Here is a 21214-nt window from a genome sequence, read left to right as displayed (position 1 = left end):
AAGAATACGGTCACCCCACCATGGCTTCCAGTCTGGCCAGGGGCAGAGCCTCAGCAGGAAGAGGAGAAGCAGGGGTCCCCGCGGGGCCTGCAAATGGCCTGTGGCCCGTGCGTTAATCAGCCCCAGCCCAGAGCCCTGCCTAGCACAAGCTGGATAATCAGTGGCGTACCGTGTGTCTTCCGCGCCTGGGGTCCAAGTTTGCATTCGTGTCCCCCAGGCCTCACGCGCCTTCCCTTGTATAGGGCAGGAGTGGTCCCCGTCTCCCACCACACAGCGCTGCCTCCAGCTGGCCCAGGTCATTGGGGGGGGTCTGTGCCTGCATCCCCGCCCCCCACCGCACTTACCCACCACACATCGCCCGCTTCTCCTGCTGCAGCCCCCCAGCCTCACTCCCCAGCCAGAGAGTAGTGGGGGGGGGAGCTCCTCCTGATCAGCCACAGCTTCCTGCCCTCCGTCTGACCGTGGGATCCATCCAGCCGCCCAAGAGGGCCTCTTGCATTCCCCTGGCCCCTGTGCATCGAGAAGGACTGGCCCAGAGGCCCCCCACAGGCTGGCACCGGGGGCCTGGCCCTGCCTTTTACGCCACTGCGGAGAATCCCTTCCGGGGTTCCTGTCTCAGCCCAGGAGTTAATCTCTCTGCGCTGGATCCGGCTGAAGGTTTCCAATGAAAACATCGTCCCAAAGGGAAACAACCCATCCTTGTCTCCACAGAGACCCCAACGCCCAGGCCCTTCCCGGATCCCGCCTGCTTTGCTTCTTTTGTCCTCTTTTTACCCTTCTGTAAATGCCCAACCAGGGAAAAAACCAAAGAAATTCAACACCAACAACTTGGTGAATGCTGAAAAATCGATTCTTTATTCAGACTTGACAAATTCTTTACATTTCAGCAGCAGATTCAACCCCCCCCCCCCCAAACAATACCAAGGCAGAATTCAGACTGTGGTTATCATGAGAGACGACAGAGAGAACATGTCCTGAAATCATTAGAAGGCTTAGACATACACAAGTCCATGGAGCCGGATGCAATGCACCCGAGGGTGCTGAGGGAGTTGGCTGAGATGATTTCAGAGCCATTGGCTATTATCTTTGAAAGCTCGTGGCAACAGGGGGAAGTCCCTGAGGACTGGAAAAAAGCAAATCTAGTGCCCATCTTCATAAAAGGGAGGAAAGAGGATCCAGGGAACTACAGACCGGTCAGCCTCACTTCAATCCCTGGAAAAATCATGGAGCAGATCCTTAAGGAATCCATTTGAAGGCACTTGGAAGAGAGGAAGGTGATCAGGAACAGTCAACACGGATTCACCAAGGGAAAGTCATGCCTGACCAACCTGATTGCTTTCTATGATGAGGTGACTGGCTCTGTGGATGTAGGGAAGGTGGTGGATGTGATATACCTTGACTTTAGCAAAGCTTTTGATACTGTCTCTCACAGTATTCTTATCAGCAAGTTAAAGAAGTATGGGTTGGATGAATGGACTATAAAATGGATAGAGAACTGGCTAGAGCATAGGGCCCAACGAGTAGTGATCAATGGCTCCATGTCTAGCTGGCAACCGGTCACAAGCGGAGTGCCCCAGGGGTCGGTCCTGGGGCCGGTTTTGTTCAACATCTTTATTAATGATCTGGAGGATGGGGTAGATTGCACCCTCAGCAAGTTTGCGGACGACACTAAGCTGGGGGGAGTGGTAGATACCCTGCGAGGTAGGGATAGGATACAGAGTGACCTAAACAAACTGAAGGATTGGGCCAAAAGAAATCTAATGAGGTTCAACAAAGAAAAGTGCAGAGTCCTCCACTTAGGAAGGAAGAATCCCATGCACAGCTATAGACTGGGGACCGACGAGCTAGGCAGCAGCTCTGCAGAAAGGGACCTGGGGGTAACAGTGGATAAGAAGCTGGATATGAATCAGCAGTGTGCCCTGGTTGTCAAGAAGGCTAACGGCATATTGGGCTGCATTAGGAGGGGCATTGCCAGCAGGTCGCGGGAAGTGATTATTCCCCTCTATTCGGCATTGGTGAGGCCGCATTTAGAATATTGTGTCCAGTTTTGGGCCCCCCACTACAAAAAGGATGTGGACAAGTTGGAGAGAGTCCAGCGGAGGGCAACAAAAATGATTAGGGGGCTGGAGCACAGGACTTATGAGGAGAGGCTGAGGGCACTGGGCTTGTTTAGTCTGCAAAAGAGAAGAATGAGGGGGGATTTGATAGCAGCCTTTAACTACCTGAAAGGGGGTTCCAGGGAGGATGGGGCTAGGCTGTTCTCAGTGGTGGCAGATGACAGAACAAGGAGCAACGGTCTCAAGTTGCAGGGCAGGAGGTCTAGGTTGGACATTAGGAAAAAGTTTTTCACTAGGAGGGTGGTGAAGCACTGGAATGGGTTACCTAGAGAGGTGATGGAGTCTCCATCCTTAGAGGTTTTTAAGCTGAGGCTTGACAAAGCCCTGGCTGGGGTGATATAGCTGAGGTTAGTCCTGCTTTGAGCAGGGGGTTGGACTAGATGACCTCCTGAGGTCCCTTCCAACTCTAATATTCTATGATTCTATGATTCTATCATCTGCCATGGTAATGAGATTTAGAGAGAAGCTGGAGCACGGGAAACAGATGAGCCAGGTTTGCAGGCTGGGAGGAGGGCACTGGGAAGCAATAAGCATGGATTTGAAGGGATTGATTTGGTCCCAATGATTTGAAGGGGACCAACACAAATAAACCTGAGAATCTCTTGCTCCTACAGACACCCATAAAATTCCCACTGGGTGCCACTGTGCACCTGCAGGCACCTCAATACCTTCCAAAAGTGGCCCCCTGTCCACCACAGTTAGAGGAATTACTGTGACCCGGCCGGGCCCAGGGTAGCCAACTGATAATGCCAAGATCAGGGCAGGCTGCAAAAGGAGAGCAGATTCTCCCCACGCTGGTGGGTGACACTGAAGCCCGGCTTCCCAACCAGCCACGAATTGCTTCTGATTACCCCACACTGGATATCACGAAGCCAGTCCACAAATACACACAGCCCCTTTATTGCATTTCAGCTTCAGGCTCCCAAATCAGCACTAGGTCCAGCAAAGAGACCAGTTCCTAGAACTCTCTGCTCTTTACTAAAAAGGTTCCCTCTGACCCCAAAGGGTCAGCCACAGCACCAGATCAATATAAGTTTGGACCTTACCTAAACTACCACGCTGCCAGCCAATCCTTTAGTAACTAAAACTAAAGGTTTATTGTAAAAAGAAAGAAACAAACCATGAGAGAAATGTTAAAGGGTTAAAGTAAATCACAGATATACAAATGATTAAAAGTCCATTTACATCAGGTTTCTGGAAGAAATGTGGAGTTGCAGGCTTGTATAGTTCCCTCTGGTTCACATCCAGTACCTGGATGGGTCTGAGTCCTTCGGTTCAGTTGCAAGATGAATTGGTCCAGAGATAGGTGTGTGTCTGCAGACTGGACAGGAACAAAGACAAAATGGTTTCTCTGGCTTGATCTTATAAAACCCCTCCTTCGGCCATGCGGCCTGTGGGCAGTCACAAGACCCAAAATGGAGTCCATAGTCACATGGGCCAATCCTGGTGACTCCTCCGGTGTGCCTGGGGTCCATAGTCACATGGGACAGTCCTGATGCTTCATCAGGTAGGCTGCCTGAAATGGAGTCTAGAGTCATGTAAGCAGGTTCTGGTGACTCAGTGGTGATGCTGGCCTCTCCCTCAGGGCCCCTTGCACCTGGGAATGCCTTAATGGGCCATTACGTTGGCCATTGTTCTGCAGCCTTCCTATCTGGGGTGTTGCCCAGGCAGCACAATTTGAAACACAGATATCTCAAATACATCTATAACTTCCATTTCAAATATCACACATGAACATAAGTATTATTCTCTTACTTAGCACATTATAACCTTCCTAACAGTACCTGACATGGCATATCCCACATGGATTATTATGATTCTGCCATACTGATGTCACCCAATATACTAAATGCCCCCCCACTCAAGCCAGCCCGCATGACAGTCCCATTGATTTGAAGGGGACCAACACAAATAAACCTGAGAATCTCTCGCTCCTACAGACACCCATAAAATTCCCACTGGGTGCCACCGTGCACCTGCAGGCACCTCAATACCTTCCAAAAGTGGCCCCCTGTCCACCACATTTAGTGGAATTATACATGGTGGTGTTTGTTTTCTGTCAAACTGATTGTTGGCCTCTGGAATTGTCTCTCCCAAGAAGAGAAATGAATTGTTGAAAGGCAGAAGCACCCGACGTGCGTGTGACTTCGAAACTTTAAAAGCAGTTACTTGAAAAGGGGAGGACCCAGTTCATAGGCCGGGTTAATCCAGTAATTCAGTGTTTGAATGACTAACAGACAGAGCCTCCTATAAGCAAAGAAGGAAGGAAAATGTCGATGCACGAATGCCATCTACTGGGTAATGATGGAAGCAGCAGAGAAAGTAACAGGTGGGAAATCTCAGCGCTGGTGGCAAGGGGCCAATAGAGAATGAGAGGATTGTTGTCCTTTAGTGACTCGAAAACAGGGTGTGTAAACTGCGGCCAGCGCGGTGACCTCATAGTTAACTGAACCCATCAACAAAGCTGAGGGACCTAGAAGTGTGACCAGACACGGGGACAAGTCGTAGGTCCTTCTCTCTACTATCCCAGGGTTACACGAGACAGAGAGGTGGGAGCACATTTTGGAGGACTGTGCTGAGGGGAATTTGGAATTTTTTTTGGCAAAAGGAAAATGTTCACAGAAAATGTCAGTTTTCCTCAAACCGTCTTGCTGTTTCATCAGAAAACGTGAAAACTTTTGGCTTAAGCTAAGACATTATTCACATCTCAGCAAATATTTTTCGTTTTCAGTCACTTTCAGACAATATTTGGCAGTTTTTTACAAGTTTTCTGCCAACATTTCAGGAGGTTTTTGGCTTCATTTTTGTTCTTGTTTTTCAATAGGAAGTCTAAATTTTCCATGGGAAAATCAAACACCGTTTTCCGACCAGCTGAAAAATAAGAATAGGAAGAATAGGAAGAGATAATGGAATCAACTACATTGCAAAGGAGCTTTGGCTAAAGCTGGGAAGTGGAAGCAGAAGAGGAGACAGAGCTGGGATGAGGTGGAGAAATTTAAGGCAGCACAGGGAAAGATCTGAAGTTGTAAAAGAGAAGCTCACACACACATAAACTTAGCATCATGATGCTGCAGTTCTCCATCCTCACGGATGCTCAGGGCACCAGAGGCAGCGGGACGTGGTCGGGCGGGTTGTTTTCTTCGGTGAGCTTGATGTCCCTGCAGAACAAGACGGGCTCCTGGCCTATGCCGAGGCGGTACTGCCAGATGTACAGGTTCTTTTGGGGCTCTAGGGTCACCTGGATTGACTCCTCTTCTTCTCGGGCTTCGTTCCAGTCCTCCTGCTTTGTGGAGATGCTTCTCCCGCCATACTGGGTGTTGAGGTAGAACTGGGATTGGGTGATGAGCTTGGTGAGGGCTCCAGTCTTGAGGGACATCTCATTGGAGATGCTCCAGTTGTGCTCGATGCTGGACATCTGCTGCTTGGCGTAACCCACCTTGCGGGAGACCTTGTTGGACCAGATAAAAGAAGAATCGGTTTTGTTGTGCAGGGTCTTGACGCACTCCCAGCTGCTGATGGAGGCACCCTTGGTGAGGGTCAGCCCTCCGGGGAAGAAGTTCAGCACATTGGGGTGGATGGAGAAGATTCTGTAGTGGCTGGACCTGATGTCCGAATACAGGTAGCAATGAGGCCCCCATTTGTCGTCCACTTTGATCAGGGTCAGGTTCACATTGTAGCTGAAGTAATAGAGCCCCTGGCAGAATTCAGGCAGCATGGGAACCTCCCCCCTTTTCATCTGTGCTGAGGTCCATGGTGTTGCGTATGACACCCCGCTCTAGGAAGATGGCACAGAACCCAAACACACTGAGCATGTAGTGGTCCCCGCCACGCCACTTGGGATGCAGCTCATGGACGGTGGCCTCGGCGTCTGTGCTCAAGTCCTTTACCAGCCGGTAGGAGTTTCCCTTGATGATGCAGATGGTGTCTTTTCCTATGGACCCCAGGTAGTGATCCCCGCCCCGGCACGCGGGATGCAGCCACTTGATCTCGATGCTAGTCGGTTTCTGTATATCCTTTGTCCACAGATAGCAGCCCAGGTCAGAGCGGACGATGAAGAAACCCTCATCATTTTGGAAGATGTCAGTATGCGGGGCGTCCGTGTGAGGGACCAATGATCCATCGGCAGGTGTCCAGTCCTGGGGTTAGAACAGAAAAGGGGAGAAGGGAGGTTAGGAGCTGGCGAAGGGATTCAGGCACCTGGAGACGCTCATATCCCCATAGGGTATAAGAAGAGCCCCAGATGGGGATCACCCTGTTTCTATCAGTGGATGAACTCTGCAGTGACATCAGGAGTGAATCCAGAGTGGCTCCTCTTCTCTGATTCTAGTGGAGCTATGGCCCATTCGCACCAGCTGAGCTGATCATGTATGAATTGCTGGTGCTTTGGGATGCCCAGCCCCGGGAAGTGGGCACTGTGATGTCTCCTGGATGTGCCCTGGGCCTGCAGCCCTATCTCCAGGGCTGGGATTGTCCTGAAGTAGGAAGGGAAGGGGAAAGCTCAGGGTCCTGCCCTGAGAGGATCCTACCTCCCATAGGCTCCCACTTACCTCTCTTATGTGCTCTCCTACCGAGCAGGAGGTGACGTCCTGTATGGAGACAGAGAAATGGGGACATAGGAGAAAGCTGGGGTGAGGGCAGTCTCTGTGAATATGCTTCACAAGCCAACAGATGCTGCACAGAATTGAAGACAGACAAATTCCCTCCATCCTGACCCACAGCCCCTGTATCCTAGCCCTCGGCTCCCCCTCCCAGCTCCCACAGGTCTGCCGGTGCATCTCACTCCTGACCCGCAGCCCCCTGCTAGCCCAGCTGGGATATCTCTGCTGCTCCCCCAGACACTCACTGGTAGGGACGGAGTTGGAAGTTGCTGCCCCATCCGAGTCTCTTCCCCTGGGGTGGATGGAGCTGTCCTTTCTAGCAAGGATCCTAACAAGGAGGTGAGATGCTCTGAAAGTGTCCGGGTTATATAAGGCAGATCTGTTTGTGTCTTTCTCCTTCCTCAAGCTGTTTGCTGAATTCCTGGAATCCCCTTGTGGCAGTGCACTTGACTTGCTCGTAGTCTCCTAGACTCTAAGGTCAGACGGGAAGATTTTGAAGTTTAGAATATAGTGGTTATTACTACTGTGTTGGAAATTGGGCTAGCCAATAGAGTTATATAAAGTTTAAGGTTATGTCTAAGTTTACGTTTTAGAGTTCAAGTTCTTTATTTTGAATTTCAAGGAAGTTTATTTCATGTTAAGATGAGTGAAGCAGGAGCCGTAGAGTCTGTGAGCGTTGCCTGCAGTACGGCTTTGGAAAACTTTGTCGGAAAATACAAGAAGAAACACAAAGGAGGCTGAGGACAACTCAGAGACAGTGAAATTCTCTCTGAACCTAGCAATCCATGGGGTTTTGTGAGTCGGGTTTTTGATCAGGAAATAGAGCAATAGAAAAGGAAGGCTAAAAAGGTGAAAGGAATTGCCCTAGCGTACTTGCTGATGGCTTGTAGCGCACTTGGGTGGAAATTGAATAAGAAAATAGAGTTCTTGGAAGAGCCCAGCAAATTCTGGAGGAGAAAGAGCAGACTATCTGGAAGCTAGCACATCAGCTAAGTGAAGTTTCAGAGGACCGATTAGTCATTGTTAAAAAAAGACAGGAGTTGGAGGAAAAGTTAGAGTAAAGTCAGTATCAGGTGCAGGAAGCAGACGAGAAAACTCAGTGTCGGCAGGCACGGGCAGCTGCCAGCGCAAGATCGCTGGACGACTATAAATCAGATCGCGGTCAGTTGTTAGTGCCAATCGGTGAGTTGGAAAGGTTTTGCCAGGTGTTCAAGAGAGAGAAGAAGAATCAGTGCACAGCATTGTTGGAGGATCTCAGGGCTGCAGAGATACCAGCTGCGAGCTCCTTGAGAGAGAAATTAAGCAGAAAGGTGCAGATGGCAACACAAATTGGGAGACAGATAGGGGACGAGCTGGCGGACAACGGAGCATCAGTTCCTATCCCCACTGGTACGGTAGAACTGATGGAGGGAGACCAACTTGCAGGACCCATTACTAGAAGTAGTGCAGGAGAGTTAGTTCAGTCTGACACGGTACCTTTAGAAGAGAAGTCGGAGGCTGTTATGCCAGGCACCGCTGCTCACAGCTGCCTGCAGGTTCTGGATACCAGGTGAGGAATAAAAACACGCCCACACCAGGTGGGTGCACTTATCTTTAAGCACGGCATGCGCTTCGAACAGCAGAGGGAGACCCTAACAAGTTCTGAGAAGCGGGCTGCAGGGGATTTGTACCACGCAATCCCAGTGGATTCATGGCCGAGTCTTGTTGCGCAGTTTGCATTTCAAGCTTTTATATGGCATTCTCTAGGGAACAGTGATCATTGGCTAATTTACAGCACCTGACCTGGCTTCCTCACGTTTTTCCTCTTTTGGCACCAAAACAAGCTACACAGCAGTTTGCGAAACCGGTCCTGTAATCTGTTTTCAGTGCTGTGCCAGCAATTCTAATCAAACTGGTTCAGACTATCTCCAGCACGTTACAAAATCTTCCGAACCCTGCCACTACAGAGGCTAAGTCTCAGGAGTTGTAAGGAGAGACAGAAGAGGAAGCTAGCGGTAAAGCCATTGTGGGCAGTCTGTCAGCAGAAAAGGGAAGCCCTAGACTGGCCCAGCAGGAGAAAGACTTGGGATGTCATCTGGTGATGTACAGGATTAGATGAGTGGAGCAAAAGAGAAGGAGATATCTCTTCCGTTAGCATCTGACCTCGCTAGCAAAGAGCCTCTGGAGTCTGCGATTGTGCATGGATTGGAGGATGCAGGTTCACAAGTAGCTTGCTCCTGGGGTATAGTAATCTCTCGATTACAACAGGGAGCAATACAACGGTCCAGGGATGCTATCCCTGTGTTGCCACCTAATGTTACATTGGCACCATATCGCTCAAGAGGTCTAGCCCCTTCGGGTGGTCACTTGGTGTCATTTGAACAATCATTACGAGCACCACTTCGATCCCGTGAATTTTGTGGCCCAAGATCACCCCCTTGGTATATGCTGGTATCTCCTGGTGTATCTGTAGAGCACCCAACTACACCTCTTCAGGAACTAGTGAATGTCTTGTATGAATGTGGATGCCTTAAGCGGGGGACGTAGAAATGTAATGGAAACTTGTGAGTGAAATCTGGTTTCTAGCAAGCATGTGGTGACGCTTGTTCTACATGGAGCCATTGGTCCCTGTCCCTCTCGCTGCTTTTCATTCGAATCTCCAGCCTTTCTCACACCAGCTTCCCTGTGTTTTGTAATTGAGCTCAAGCGGCGTGCGTGGTACAGGGGTGGGGGCTGAGTTAAAAGAGGTGAACTGGGGTACACCATTTCTATGCATCAACATTTTCTTTCCTTCTTTGCTTATAGGAGGCTCTTTATCTCTTAGTCTTTCAAACATTGAATTACTGGATTAACCCGGCCTGTGAATTGGGTCCCCCCTTTTCCAAGCAACTACTTTTAAAGTTTTGAAGTCACACGCACGTCGTGTGCTTCTGCCTTTCAATAATTCATTTCTCTTCTTGGGACAGACAATTCCTCTCACTGCCAGTGACAACAAACAGTTTGACAGAAAACAAACACCATCATGTATAGTTCCTCTAAATGTGGTGGACAGGGGGCCACTTCTGGAAGGTATTGAGGTGCCTGCAGGTGCACGGTGGCACCCAGTGGGAATTTTATGGGTGTCTGTAGGAGCGAGAGATTCTCAGGTTGTCTTGCGTTTGTCCCCTTCAAATCGATGGGACCAAATCAGTCCCTTCAAATCTGTGCTTACCGCTTCCCAGTGCCCTCCTCCCAGCCTGCAAACCCGGCTCATCTGTGTCCCGTGCCACAGCTTCTCTCTACATCTCGTTACCACGGCAGATGATTTCAGGATGTGTTTCCTCTAGCGTGGAGAGATTAACTCCTGGATTGAGGCTGGAACCCCGGGGGGATTCTCCGCAGTGGAGTACTAAAGTGGGGGTCAGGCCCCTGGGCGCCAGCCTGTGTGGGGCCACTGGGCTAGTCTTTCACTATGCACAGGGGCCAGGGGAATGCAAGAGGCCCTCTTGGCCGGCTGGATGGATCCCAGGGTCAGACAGGGGGCAGGAAGCTGTGGCTGACCAGGAGGAGCTCCCCCCACACTAATCTCTGGCCGGGGATTGAGGCTGGGGGGTGCAGCAGGAGAAGCAGGCGATGAGTGGTGGGTAAGTGCGGGGGGGGGGAGACGCAGGCACAGACCCCCCAATGACATGGGGCAGCTGGAGGCAGCACTGTGTGGTGGGAGACGGGGACCACTCCTGCCCTATACAAAGGAGGTGTGTGAGGCCTGGGGGGGGACACGAATGCAAACTTGGACCCCAGGCGCCGGAGACACACGGTACACCACTGATTATCCAGCTCGTGCTAGGCAGGGCTCTGGGCTGGGGCTGATTAACGCACGGGCCACAGGCCATTTTGCAGGCCCCATGGGGACCCCTGCTTCTCCTCTTCCTGCTGAGGCTCTGCCCCTGGCCAGACTGGAAGCCGTGGTGGGATGATCGTATTCTCCCCCTGCGCAGAGCTGGCTGGAGCCCCTCTCCCTCCTCCGCCGCACAGGGCTTGCCGTCGCCCAGCAAGCCCCCTGTGCTCAGAAAACCCCTCCCCACGGAGGCTCCTGCACACAGGGGCCGGGTCCCCTCTTCACCTCCAACGCCCTCAGGCGGTGGATCTCCGGGGAGGTCTCCCCGCCGGGCGAGGTCTCCAGCTGCCGGCTCGTTCCTGTAGCTCTTTCCAATCTGCCAACGTCCTGCCGGAGGTGTGGCCGCCACATGCTGGGCACAGACTCCGGTTGTGGTCCCGCCGCGGCCGTCCCCAGAGGGCACCTGACCTCCCTGCTCCGATTTGATTGAGACACCCAAGGACGGCGCCTGCCCGCCTCACTCCAGCAAGCACTGGGAGCCATTGTCTGAATTTTGATGCACTCAATGGGCCAAAGGGTTTTCACGGCACCCAGCCACTGTCCAGCGTTAATCTGTGTTTGAACGGTCCGGGGTTTGGTGTACACAGACCTCAGCCTGCTGAGCGCTGTCGCACACACACCCTTAAACATCCTTGGAACAGGAGGTTCTGTCCCACCGCCTCCCTCTTCCTTTCCCCTCGGGACAAAAAGACTTCTAGTCCCCCGTGGCTTATTTACTGAGTGCGTCTAAAGTACCCACCACCAAATAGTGCCCTGCCTAGGTCAGTCCTCGTGGGGGCAGCTCAGTGCCAGGCAGACAGACAATCCTTCCACTGACTCCTTTCCCCTCTCTCCCTGCCTTCCCAATCCCTCTGGCCTGGCTTCTAAGCCTCCTAGGCTTCTCAGACAGTTACTCCCCTGGGAAGCTGCTTTATCTGCCCCTCTGCCCAGCTGTCTCCCCTCAGACAATCAACTCCACCCCAGCTACCTGCTCTGCTGCCCTTCTGCTAGCTACGCTGGCGTAGCAGGGACTGACAAGGGCGTTCACAAGATGGAAAGACAGTGAATGGCTCTGAAACCTACCGCATTAAGTAGCACTTTCATTATAACTCCATCCCTTGCTCCCTTTCCCCACGGCTGGAGAGAGGTTTCTGAAGGAAACCCTCCCCTTGTCTGACGGACTCTTGGACAGTATCAAAGATGGCACTAACCCGCCTTCTGGGGAAAAGGGAAGTTAGCTGAGATATGCTGGAGCTGTTGTTGTTGTTGTTGCTAAAGTCAGACCCCATTTCATCCCAGGTCGTGTGTGGGATTCAGGATTCAGCTGAAGCTAGGTGGGGTGGCGATGTCACCTGCCTCCCGCTCTCTGGCCTGGTCTGATCTCAGAGCATCTCTCGGGACTGGGATGGTGAAGGCCCGAGGACCCAGGAGATGGTGTGGGGGGAGCCATGGCGTTGATGTTTCCTCCAGTAGCCCCCATCTGTTCTTCTTTCTCTTCTATATCCTTTTATCACAAAATCTTTTTCTTGAAGGACCCCAAAAGGGCAGTGACGGGTGGAACAGTCCATCCCCTTATATTGTTGTCCTCCAATTCCCCCTAAATTCCGATGCACCAATTTTGGCTCGTGAACTTCCGGCTCCATGTCATCTGCTTTTAACAAGCCTGATTTCAGCACAGTCCATGGATTATATCAAAGTGGCCTTTTTGGTTTAGACTAATCCAGTATCTGTGTCTGGTTTCCTTGCACCTTTCCCACCAACGTTTGTTATTCTAGGTTATCAGGATGTTTCACTCACTTCTTACAATTAAACTCACAATTAGGTAAATTTGTCGGCCTTGTTAGCACAACACAATCCCTCTCTGTTATGAACCAGTTCCACCTAGGATCAGACATTTGTTCATAACATCCCAGTTACAGTAACCGAAAGCTTATTTCAGTTTAAGCATTGAAAGGAAAAGGGCGGGGGGGGGAAGTACTTGGTTCTATTTGAAGGGGGTAATTCCTCGTCCTCAACTTGGGATTTACAAATCTTAATTGGATCAAATATGACAAAAAATGACAGTTAAACTTTTCAGATGCTCACGCAGCTTTCGAACTCAGAACTCGCTTCCTTTGTAGCTAAAGCGAAACTGAAAACACTGCTGTGAGAAGTTGGCAGACGTTTGAGAACAAGCCAGATCTTATCACTGCCTCTGCTGTAGGCCCAGAATCAACAAAGATGGAAAACATCCTCTTCCCCCTCTCTACCATTCACACAGTTAAAGCTGGACATTTCTACAAAGCCTGACAAGTGTGTGCGTTAGTGGTTAAGCTTGATCATCTGGAGAAAGGGTTTAGCCCCACTGGCATTGCTACTGAAGTGTTTTGCTGCTTTTAAAAGGAAGCAACAAAACAATGTTATTTCTGAGCCACTTCTGCTTTCATAAACCACTTGCAACACCCATAAATGGTAAAACATCACAGAGGTTTTTTGTCTGTGACAGATCCTGCCCCTCTGTTTTACTGCCAACATTGATGAACAGAACTGGCCACTATGTCCACCTGGCCCAGCGTGGGATCTAACCTGCAACCCTCGCACCGTGCTGCCCTACATGCAGAAAACAACAACAAAAGTCACTAGACACTCTCACAAAGAGTCAGGTGTTGCAACAGCCCTTGGTACTGTTGAGTTGAAATTAAATTCACAGTCAGTGAAGTCGCAGGCCTGAATATAGGTGGTATTCTACTAACGAGAGGGGGCAAATATCAGATTTAGTGACGTAACCTGCAACGATGTAAAACAATCTCATAGTGTTGCTGTCGGGGTTATTCAGTGGCTGAGGCGAGTCAGAGAGATCTTAACGTATATGACATGGCAAAGCTGGCAAGACATGATGCAGCCTCCTTCCCATAGCTAGGGAAATACAGATTTTCACACAGAGCCGGTCCAAGGCTTGCCAACCGCCTGTCCTCATTTCCCATACCCATCCACAGCCCAGCCCAGCCCCTCTCGCTATACCTGTGCCCCCCACCCGCACCCTCCACTCCCAGCTATTAGGGTGACAGATAGCAAGTGTGACATATCAGGACAGGATGGAGGGCGATAGGCGCCTATATCAGAAAAAGCCCCGAGTATCAGGAGGGTCCCTATTAAACTGGGACATCTGGTCACCCTGCACTGTCAGCACAGAGCCAGGGCATTAGACCTGTGGCTTAAGGGCCAAACACCTGGCCCGCGCTCTGCCTTTACAAGCCACATGGAGAGATGCTGAATTAGCAGGTGGCCAACCCTGCAGTGCAAAAACCAAGGACTGTTTCCTTAGCACCCCCACCCCGCAACGGTGAGCAGGGTCAGGCGCGGACGGTGGCCTCGGCTGCAAGGGTGAGGTTCCCCACCTGCCTCGCTCCTCCCCAGCAGCAGAGACATCAGCTTCCCACCAGCAGCTCCTCCCCTCTGCTGGGGTCGTGGGGAGAGACTCAGTGAGCGGGGTGGCTGCACTCCAGGAGAGCTGACCCCCAGCCAGCCAGAGCCGCTTCCCCACCCCAGCTCTGCCCAGCCGTGCAGCTCCAGGGCACACGGCCCCCATCGACTCGTCCTGCTGGACAGATCCTGCGCAGGGACAGCAGACAGAGCTGAGCTGGAGTCACTCACCGGGGCATCTTTCTATTCTCCTCCCAATCCTGGCACTTGAGCGATGCCCTGGCTCGTTTCCCTCCGCAGCACCGAAGGGCCGGGGAGTGTAAAGATGCACCCGTGAGAACTGGCCCCTGCTGCTGGAATACGGGATAAAGGTGCCCTGAACTGCCTGAGTACGGGACAGGCAATTTTCTATTTCAATAAGGGCCGTCACTGGTAACACGGGGTAACTGGCAAGCCCAGCCAGTGCAGATAACACCAGAGCTTCCAAGCCTGAAATCCTGAGCAGCTGGAATGGCTCCAGCAGCATCACTAAGGCAGCGACAACCCAGCCTCCTGGACTGAACGACACCGCCCACTCAGTCCCGTGTCTCTGGAAAGTCCCGGCCGACTGTAACAACGACTGGGGTTCGGAGCGGCTCAGGATTGCTCTGCTGTGCTCAGAGAAAAACCTCCCCGTACAGGAAACACACATTATAACAGAGAGAGCTTGGAGCCAGCATCAGGAGGGTTTGATCTTTGTTGCACTGCTGGGGAACGAGGCTCGCTGCGATGCACTGAGGCTGTCTGCGATGCAGGCAAAGGACAGCTGATTTGTCTGTATTGAAGTTTGCTCGGCTTGTGGTTCTGGGTTTCCCGTCTCGTGTTTCCTGTCAGAGCAGCAGACAGCTCAACGCAGGGAAGGGCGGCCGTGCTCCCTCCAGCTCTCTGGGGCCTGGCCCCAGACCCTGCCCCATCGAGCGGCCGTCCCGTCCCCTCCAGGGCGATGGCTCCTCGGGCTAAACCTGTCTCGGTCTCCTTCTGGCTCCTGTCTCTCTGCTCCCCCGCCTTGGCTGGTAAGTGATCCCTGGTCTCCCGGATGCCTGGGTCCCATTCCCCATCCCAGCATCTTCCCCCAGGGCTGGGCACTGCAGGGACTGCTCAGGTTGCTGTCCCGGATGCCTGGGTCCCATTCCCCATCCCATCTCTCTCCTCCCTGCAGGAGTTCACCGTCTCTCCTGTTACCAGCTCATCTCACCCTGGGCGGCCCCTGGCCTGCCCAAGCGGCTGAATGTGATGAAGGTGAACGACCTGATGGTCTCAGCCTACGACAGCGGCAGCGGCAAGCTGGATCCCCGCAATGGCTACCCTGCGGGTGACCAGGACCGCCACCAATTCTGGAGTGAGAGCACAGCTTGGTACCTGGCCTGGGACTCCTGGGTGGAGAACGAGTACCAGGGCCTGGTGCGGGAGATGAACACCAGCTCCCTCAGGGCAGGTGAGCAGCTGAGCCTCTGCGGTCAGCGAGGGGACGGGCGGGTGGCTGAAAGGAGGTTGGAGGGAGATGGGGGACGGGGCAGCAGAGGGGGTGATTTCCCTCCTACTTAGTGCTTAGAGAGGGGCAATGGGGCTGCAAGCCAGGACTCCTGGGTTCTCTCTTGGGGAGGGGAGTGAGGTCTCGTAGAGCGGGGGGCTGGGAGCCAGGACTACTGGGTTCCATACATGGAAGAATGTCGCCTCACCTCTGCCTCATCAGGGCAGCTCCATGATCAGTTACTGAATGGCTGACGCAGCCCCTCTGCCCCCAGACTCCTGCTACCTGCAGATCCAGAAGAGCTGTGAGCTGGACGATGACAGTGGAACCACCCGAGCCACCACCCGCTATTCCCTCAATGGGCAGGACTTGCTGCAGTACCGGGCCGACCAGAACCGCTGGTTCTCAGTGCACCCGGCCGCCTGGCGCGTGGCCGAGCGCTGGAACCGCCAAGGGGACACGTTTGCTGCGATGAAAGTCCACACGCTGCATTATTGCAGGTTCTTGTTCGAGAAGATGGCACCTTTCACGGCTCAGAAGACAGGTGACAGCTCGGCCGGTGCCCCTCACTCCCGACCCGCAGCCCCTGCTGTGCCAGTCCCTGTGACTCACGACCCTTTCTCGCCCTCCCCACAGCCCGGCCCGCAGCGCGCGTGGCCCTCGTCCCAGGGACCCAGGACCGGCCGTCCCGCCTCATCTGCCACGTGACGGGCTTCTACCCCCGCGACATCGAGGTGACCTGGGAGCGGGGGGGCCGGGGGGCCCAGGGGGAGCAGGTGACCAGCGGGATCCAGCCCAATGCGGACCCCACTTTCCAGGTCCGGGTGTCCATCGAGCTGGGGCAGGAGGGGGTCGGCCCCACGGAGCACGTGTGTGTGGTGAGACACAGCAGCCTGGGGGACGCCCCCCTCAGGGTGACCTGGGGTGAGTACTGAGGGCAGGACGGGGGGAGCAGTGGGGTGACCACTACTGAGGGGGGGAGATGGGCACAAGGGGTGCGGGGAAGAGGGAGGAGGGAAATGCAGAGGGGGAGATTGGTGGGGAATCAGGGGCTGGGTAGACAGAGACAGGCACTGGAGGGAGGGAAAGGTGGAGAGAGGCTTTGGGGGGGCTCAGGGGAGGGAAGGCAGAGAAGGGGGTGTCCAGCTGCAGGGCAGACAGACGGGTGGCAGGAGGGACAGCCCAGCTGGGGGAGGGGGACTGCTAGCCCAGGCCTATCGGGACAGGGGGCAGGACCCATGGGAGGGGCGGGGCACAGGGGCTTTGGGAGGCCCATGGCTCAGTCTGTCTTGGGGCATTTCCAGATTCCCAGAGCACAGCCCCGGTGGGTCTCCCAGTGATCGTGGCTGGCGCCTTCCTCGCTGTGCTGGGAGCTGGGGCCCTGGGCTGGTACCTGAGGAGGAGGAAAAGTGAGTGATGCCCCCACAGAGCCCCCTAGCGCCCCTCCTGCCCCCCCACACCTGTCCCCCACCCAGCGCCTCCTAGCATTCTTCCTGCACCCCATACCTGCCCCCCCGCACAGCGCCCCTTAGTGCCTCTCCTGGTTCCCCACACCTGCTCCTGCACCACAGCGCCCCCTACTCAGCCCGCACCACCCACAGCACATCTCCCCAGCCTGAGCACTGTGCCCCTTTCTAAGCCTCCCTACCCTGCCCCCTGCAGCACAGCACCCCCTAGTGTCCCCCACTGAGCATTACTACCGTCGTGTGAGATCCCAGGGGCTCCGTGCTGAGCTGCGACTGGATATAGGGTCGTGGCTGGGGTCCCCGTTGTCGCCCCCACACACCCAAGCTGCAGGGGGGGGCTTGAGTGAGCCCCAGGCAGCTGGTCTCCAGTTGAGTCAATTTCTGCTTCGGCTTCCCCTGCAGGGGGCCAGAATATGCCGTATCGCCCGGCGCAGACACAGCCAGGGTCCCTCGACTCTGCTTCAGACACTGCTAAGCCGGCAGAAGGCGCCTTCTCCATGGCAACTTTTTGCCCGGATGCTGCCGAGTGACCAGACATGGAGCCAGCTGTGCCAGGACTAGCGACCTGGACTGGAGCCACAAAGACCATCTCTGGGAAAGGGAAGGTGCTGTGGGTGGCAGATAAGGTCAAAATCTCTGATGTCGCAGGGTGGGATGTACCTCTCCATCCTGTTCTCCTTCCACCCCTCCATTCACCTTATGCCCTGTGGCTCCCAGCCCCCCCAAATCCTCCCCCCACTTTCCATTCTCTGTCCCCATGCAGGTGGCACCTCAATCATTCTCCTCTGGGGAATTTGTGGTGCTTTTTTGAGGCATGATCCATCCACACAAGTTTCACCTTCACAAAGATTTTTATTGGAGGCACGTCATTGCTTTGATTTTCTCGGATGTTACCCATGGATTCCTCTGTGCAGCTCTTGAGTCTGCGGAAGCAGGTGGAGCCCGTTTCATTGTTTTTGCTTTTCCTCTTTCATGGTAGGAAATTAACTTTGTCTTGTACATTTAAAAAACATTTGCAACGTTGTATGCACATAAAATGGTGAAAAACCTTTTATAAACACATGTTGCTTGTACATTTAAAATGTATACACTACATCGGATGTATATAGACTGGTTACGTACATTGTATATATTGTGTGTATATAAAATGGTGAAAAACTCTTTATTAATACGTGTTGTTTTGTTGCTTCTCACAATAGGATATTTTCGATGCTCATTCTGGCCTTGCTCATGTAACAGTTTGTGTAATTCTGCTGCTGGCTTCTCTTGAAATGCTTGGTCATGTTCCCACAGCATCTCGCTGTCCGTTTGCTTTTAGAGCGACGCACTGGTCCCAATCCTCTCAGCTCCCCTGCTGATTCCACCAAACTGCCTTCGGTTTCTTGGCTCCTCCAGCTAGGCAGGCACCTGAATTTGAAAAGTTTCCTTTTTCATCCATAAAGTCTTTTTGCTAATTTCTAACCGTTTTGGACCAAACCCTAGTGACTGGAGAGGGGTGAAATTTTACACTTGGCAGAATAATAAACTAAAGATCATTACACAGTTCTATACAAAACTAGATTGTAAAATAATGCACCAAGTGGTTCAGAGTTACATCTATAGAAAATACTGTTTAATAATAGTTAGTTTCTTAACATGCCAAGTGTTAAATTTCCCCAGTCCTGCAGTAACTGGGTTCCCCATGTTATCTGTCAGCTCTGTGTTCCTGGGGAACCCTGACACAGTACCCAGCCTGTCTGACCCACGAAGAACTCCCCCGGCCTCTGCCTGAACCAGAACTTGCTTAAAACCCACTGAAAAGGCCAGGTTTGAAATGACCAAACCATGAAAAGCTTTAGCTAAGAAAGAATGAAAGAAAATCTCGATGCAGCAATGCCACCTGCTGGGTAGTGATTGTAGCCGCAGAGAAAGTAACAGGCCAGGAATCTGAGAGCTGGTGGCAAGTGTGGGATAGACAATTGGAGGACTGCCCTCCTCCAGCGAACCGTAAAACAGGGGATATGAATTGGGGTGAACATGGTGGACTTCAGAGAACTGAACCCATCCATGGAGCTGGAGAAAAGTGTCAGTTTTACACTGGAAAATCAAATCCCATCTTCTGCCCAGCTGTGCCAGTAATAATAGTAACAGGAAAAAAAGCAGAGTTAATGGAACCATCTACGATGCCAAACAGTTTTCATTAAAGCTGGGAACAGGAGGGCAAATGGCAGGAAAAACAGCTGGGATGAGGTGGGAGAAAGTTGGGGCAGCTCAGGGAAAGATCTGCAGTGGCAAGACTGGATCAGAGAAGCTCACACGCTCAGCTCCAGAACATCATGGCGGTGCTGGCGTTCTCTGTCCACACAGACATTCAGCAGAGCAGAGGCAGGGGTGAGGCCGGGCGGGTTGTTTTCTTTGCTGAATTGGATGCCCGTGCAGAACAAGACGGGCTTGAGGCCTAGGCTGAGGCTGAACTGCCAGATGTAGAGGTGTGGCCTGGCCTCCACAGTCACCTGGATTGACACCTCTTCCTCCCAAGGCTGCTGCGCCATGGGGATGCTTTTCCTGACCTACTCAGCCTACAGGGAGAGCCGGAACTGGGTGATGAGTTTGGTGAGTTCTCCAGCCCCGAGGGACATCCCATGGAGATCCTGCAGTTGTGTTCGACGCTGGACATCTGCTGCCTGGCACTGCCCAACTTGGGGGTGACACCGTTGGACCAGATGATAAAGGAATCAGAGTCGTTGCGCAGGCTCTTGATACACACGCAGCCCCTCAGAGGAGGCAGCCGTGGGCAGAGACCCGGCGAATGGGGTGGCTGCACCCCATGAGTGCTGACCCCCCACCCGACCAGACAGAGCCTCTTCTGCACCCCAGCCCTGCTGTGCAGCTCCAGGACACATGGCCCCCGTCGACTCGTCCGGCCAGACAGAGCCTGCGCAGGGAAAGCAGACGGAGCCGGGCTGGAGTCGCTCACGGGTGCATCTTTCCACTCCCAGCCCCGGGCGCTTGAGCGATGCCCCGGCTCGTTTCCCGGCACAGCACCAAAGGGCAGGGAGTGGAAAGATGCACCTGTGAGAACTGCCCCTGCTGTTGGAATACGGGTGTGAGCACGGTCTGAGTGTCTGAGTGGCCCTCTCCCTGCGCAGCGACTGAAAGGGGGGGGCACTTTATTTGCTTGGGCTTTGTACGACGAAATACTCCGGCTATTGCACAAGTGCACCAGGTGCTGAGCATGCTGGGAAATGGTCAGTGTGTCTGGCGTTGTGTTCCAAGTCGCTTTTGTGTGGCCGGCAGGGGAAATGAATTGTCGGCCTGCGATGGTATGAACGAACGGCAGCAGATCTGGGTTTAACCTGGTCTGATGAAAAATTCACTCGCACCTAAACCGAGCCCAGCGAGGCGGGCGGACGGATGCTCCATCATTGTGTGGGGAGGGGTGAGAAGTCTCCTGTTGAGACTGCACCAGCCCTGGCGAAGGGCTACCCCCAGGCATGGATTGACGATCTCCCCCCACTGTTAGAAGGTAAAATTATTGATTCCTCTTGGAGTCTTTGGTTTCGTTTAAAGCAGGGACGTGGCTCCTGTGTCAGCAGAAGGTTTTCCCATGAGCTGCAACCTGAAATTCACCCAGAGCTGAATCACTGGAGGGCCTGGGAAGCCTGGACTGACAACCAGCAGAGAGGTGCCAGCAGATGGCAGGCGCTGGCCGATAATAGGAGCGGTGGGCGCCTGCAGACGGCGGGAACCGGCAGCGGGGCCCCGGGGGTGGCAGGAGACAGCAGTGCCAGGCACTGGTCAAGCCTGCGTCCGGCAGGAGCCTGCACAAGGGGACGGGCTGAGCCCCAACGGAGAGGTGGACACTGAAACGATGACAGGGGAAAGCAAGAAGGGAGAGGCAAAGGACACGGCCCCGTATGACTCATTGAGTTCCTGAATTCTGCACTGTGTTCCTTCCTTCCTGGTATTAAGAGGTTTACTTTCTACACTCAGACTCTGTGCTTGCCGGAGAGGAAGTGTGGGATTTCCCAGGGGCCTGAGCGGGGGCTCGAGGCAGTTTGGGGTGGGATAGAACCGGGCCCTTGCTGCTGCCAGCTCTGCATGGACTGAGTATGGGAGAGACGGCTGGGAGCCAGCAGCAGGAGTTACTGAATCTCTGTTGCATTGCTGGGGAGCGAGGCTCCCTGCGACACAACGAGCCGGGCGGGGCAAGGACGGCTGATTTGTCTGTATTGGACTTTGCTCCGCTTGTGGGTCTTGGTTTCACTTCTCGTGTTTCCTGTCAGAGCAGCAGACAGCTCAGCGCA

At 53.4% G+C, this 21214-nt stretch overlaps 1 protein-coding gene across 1 annotated transcript; it reads left to right on the top strand.

Moving 5' to 3' along the window:
- The first annotated feature begins 14887 nt into the window (after positions 1 to 14887).
- LOC137159273 (HLA class II histocompatibility antigen, DP beta 1 chain-like) lies at positions 14888 to 17458 on the top strand. The gene is made up of 6 exons (XM_067557434.1): positions 14888 to 15004; positions 15151 to 15426; positions 15737 to 16006; positions 16099 to 16386; positions 16767 to 16871; positions 17331 to 17458. The coding sequence occupies exons 1-6, from the start codon at positions 14935 to 14937 to the stop codon at positions 17456 to 17458; spliced, it is 1137 nt and encodes a 378-aa protein (XP_067413535.1). The 5' UTR covers positions 14888 to 14934.
- Positions 17459 to 21214: the final 3756 nt, after the last annotated feature.

Source organism: Emydura macquarii, unplaced genomic scaffold (genome assembly GCF_026122565.2).
Source record: "Emydura macquarii macquarii isolate MOO-44397 ecotype Brisbane River unplaced genomic scaffold, CSIRO-AGI_Emac_v2 contig_1829, whole genome shotgun sequence".
Taxonomy (NCBI): Eukaryota; Metazoa; Chordata; order Testudines; family Chelidae; genus Emydura; species Emydura macquarii.
Note: the sequence above shows the minus strand (reverse complement) of the source record. Positions and strands in the feature narration are given on the sequence as shown.

Coding starts and splice junctions, on each gene's coding strand:
- LOC137159273 (XM_067557434.1), top strand. CDS start 14,935: ATGGCTCCTCGGGCTAAACCTGTCTCGGTCTCCTTCTGGCTCCTGTCT. Junction 15,005..15,150: donor CTGCTCCCCCGCCTTGGCTG/GTAAGTGATCCC, acceptor TCCTCCCTGCAG/GAGTTCACCGTCTCTCCTGT. Junction 16,007..16,098: donor TTTCACGGCTCAGAAGACAG/GTGACAGCTCGG, acceptor CCCTCCCCACAG/CCCGGCCCGCAGCGCGCGTG.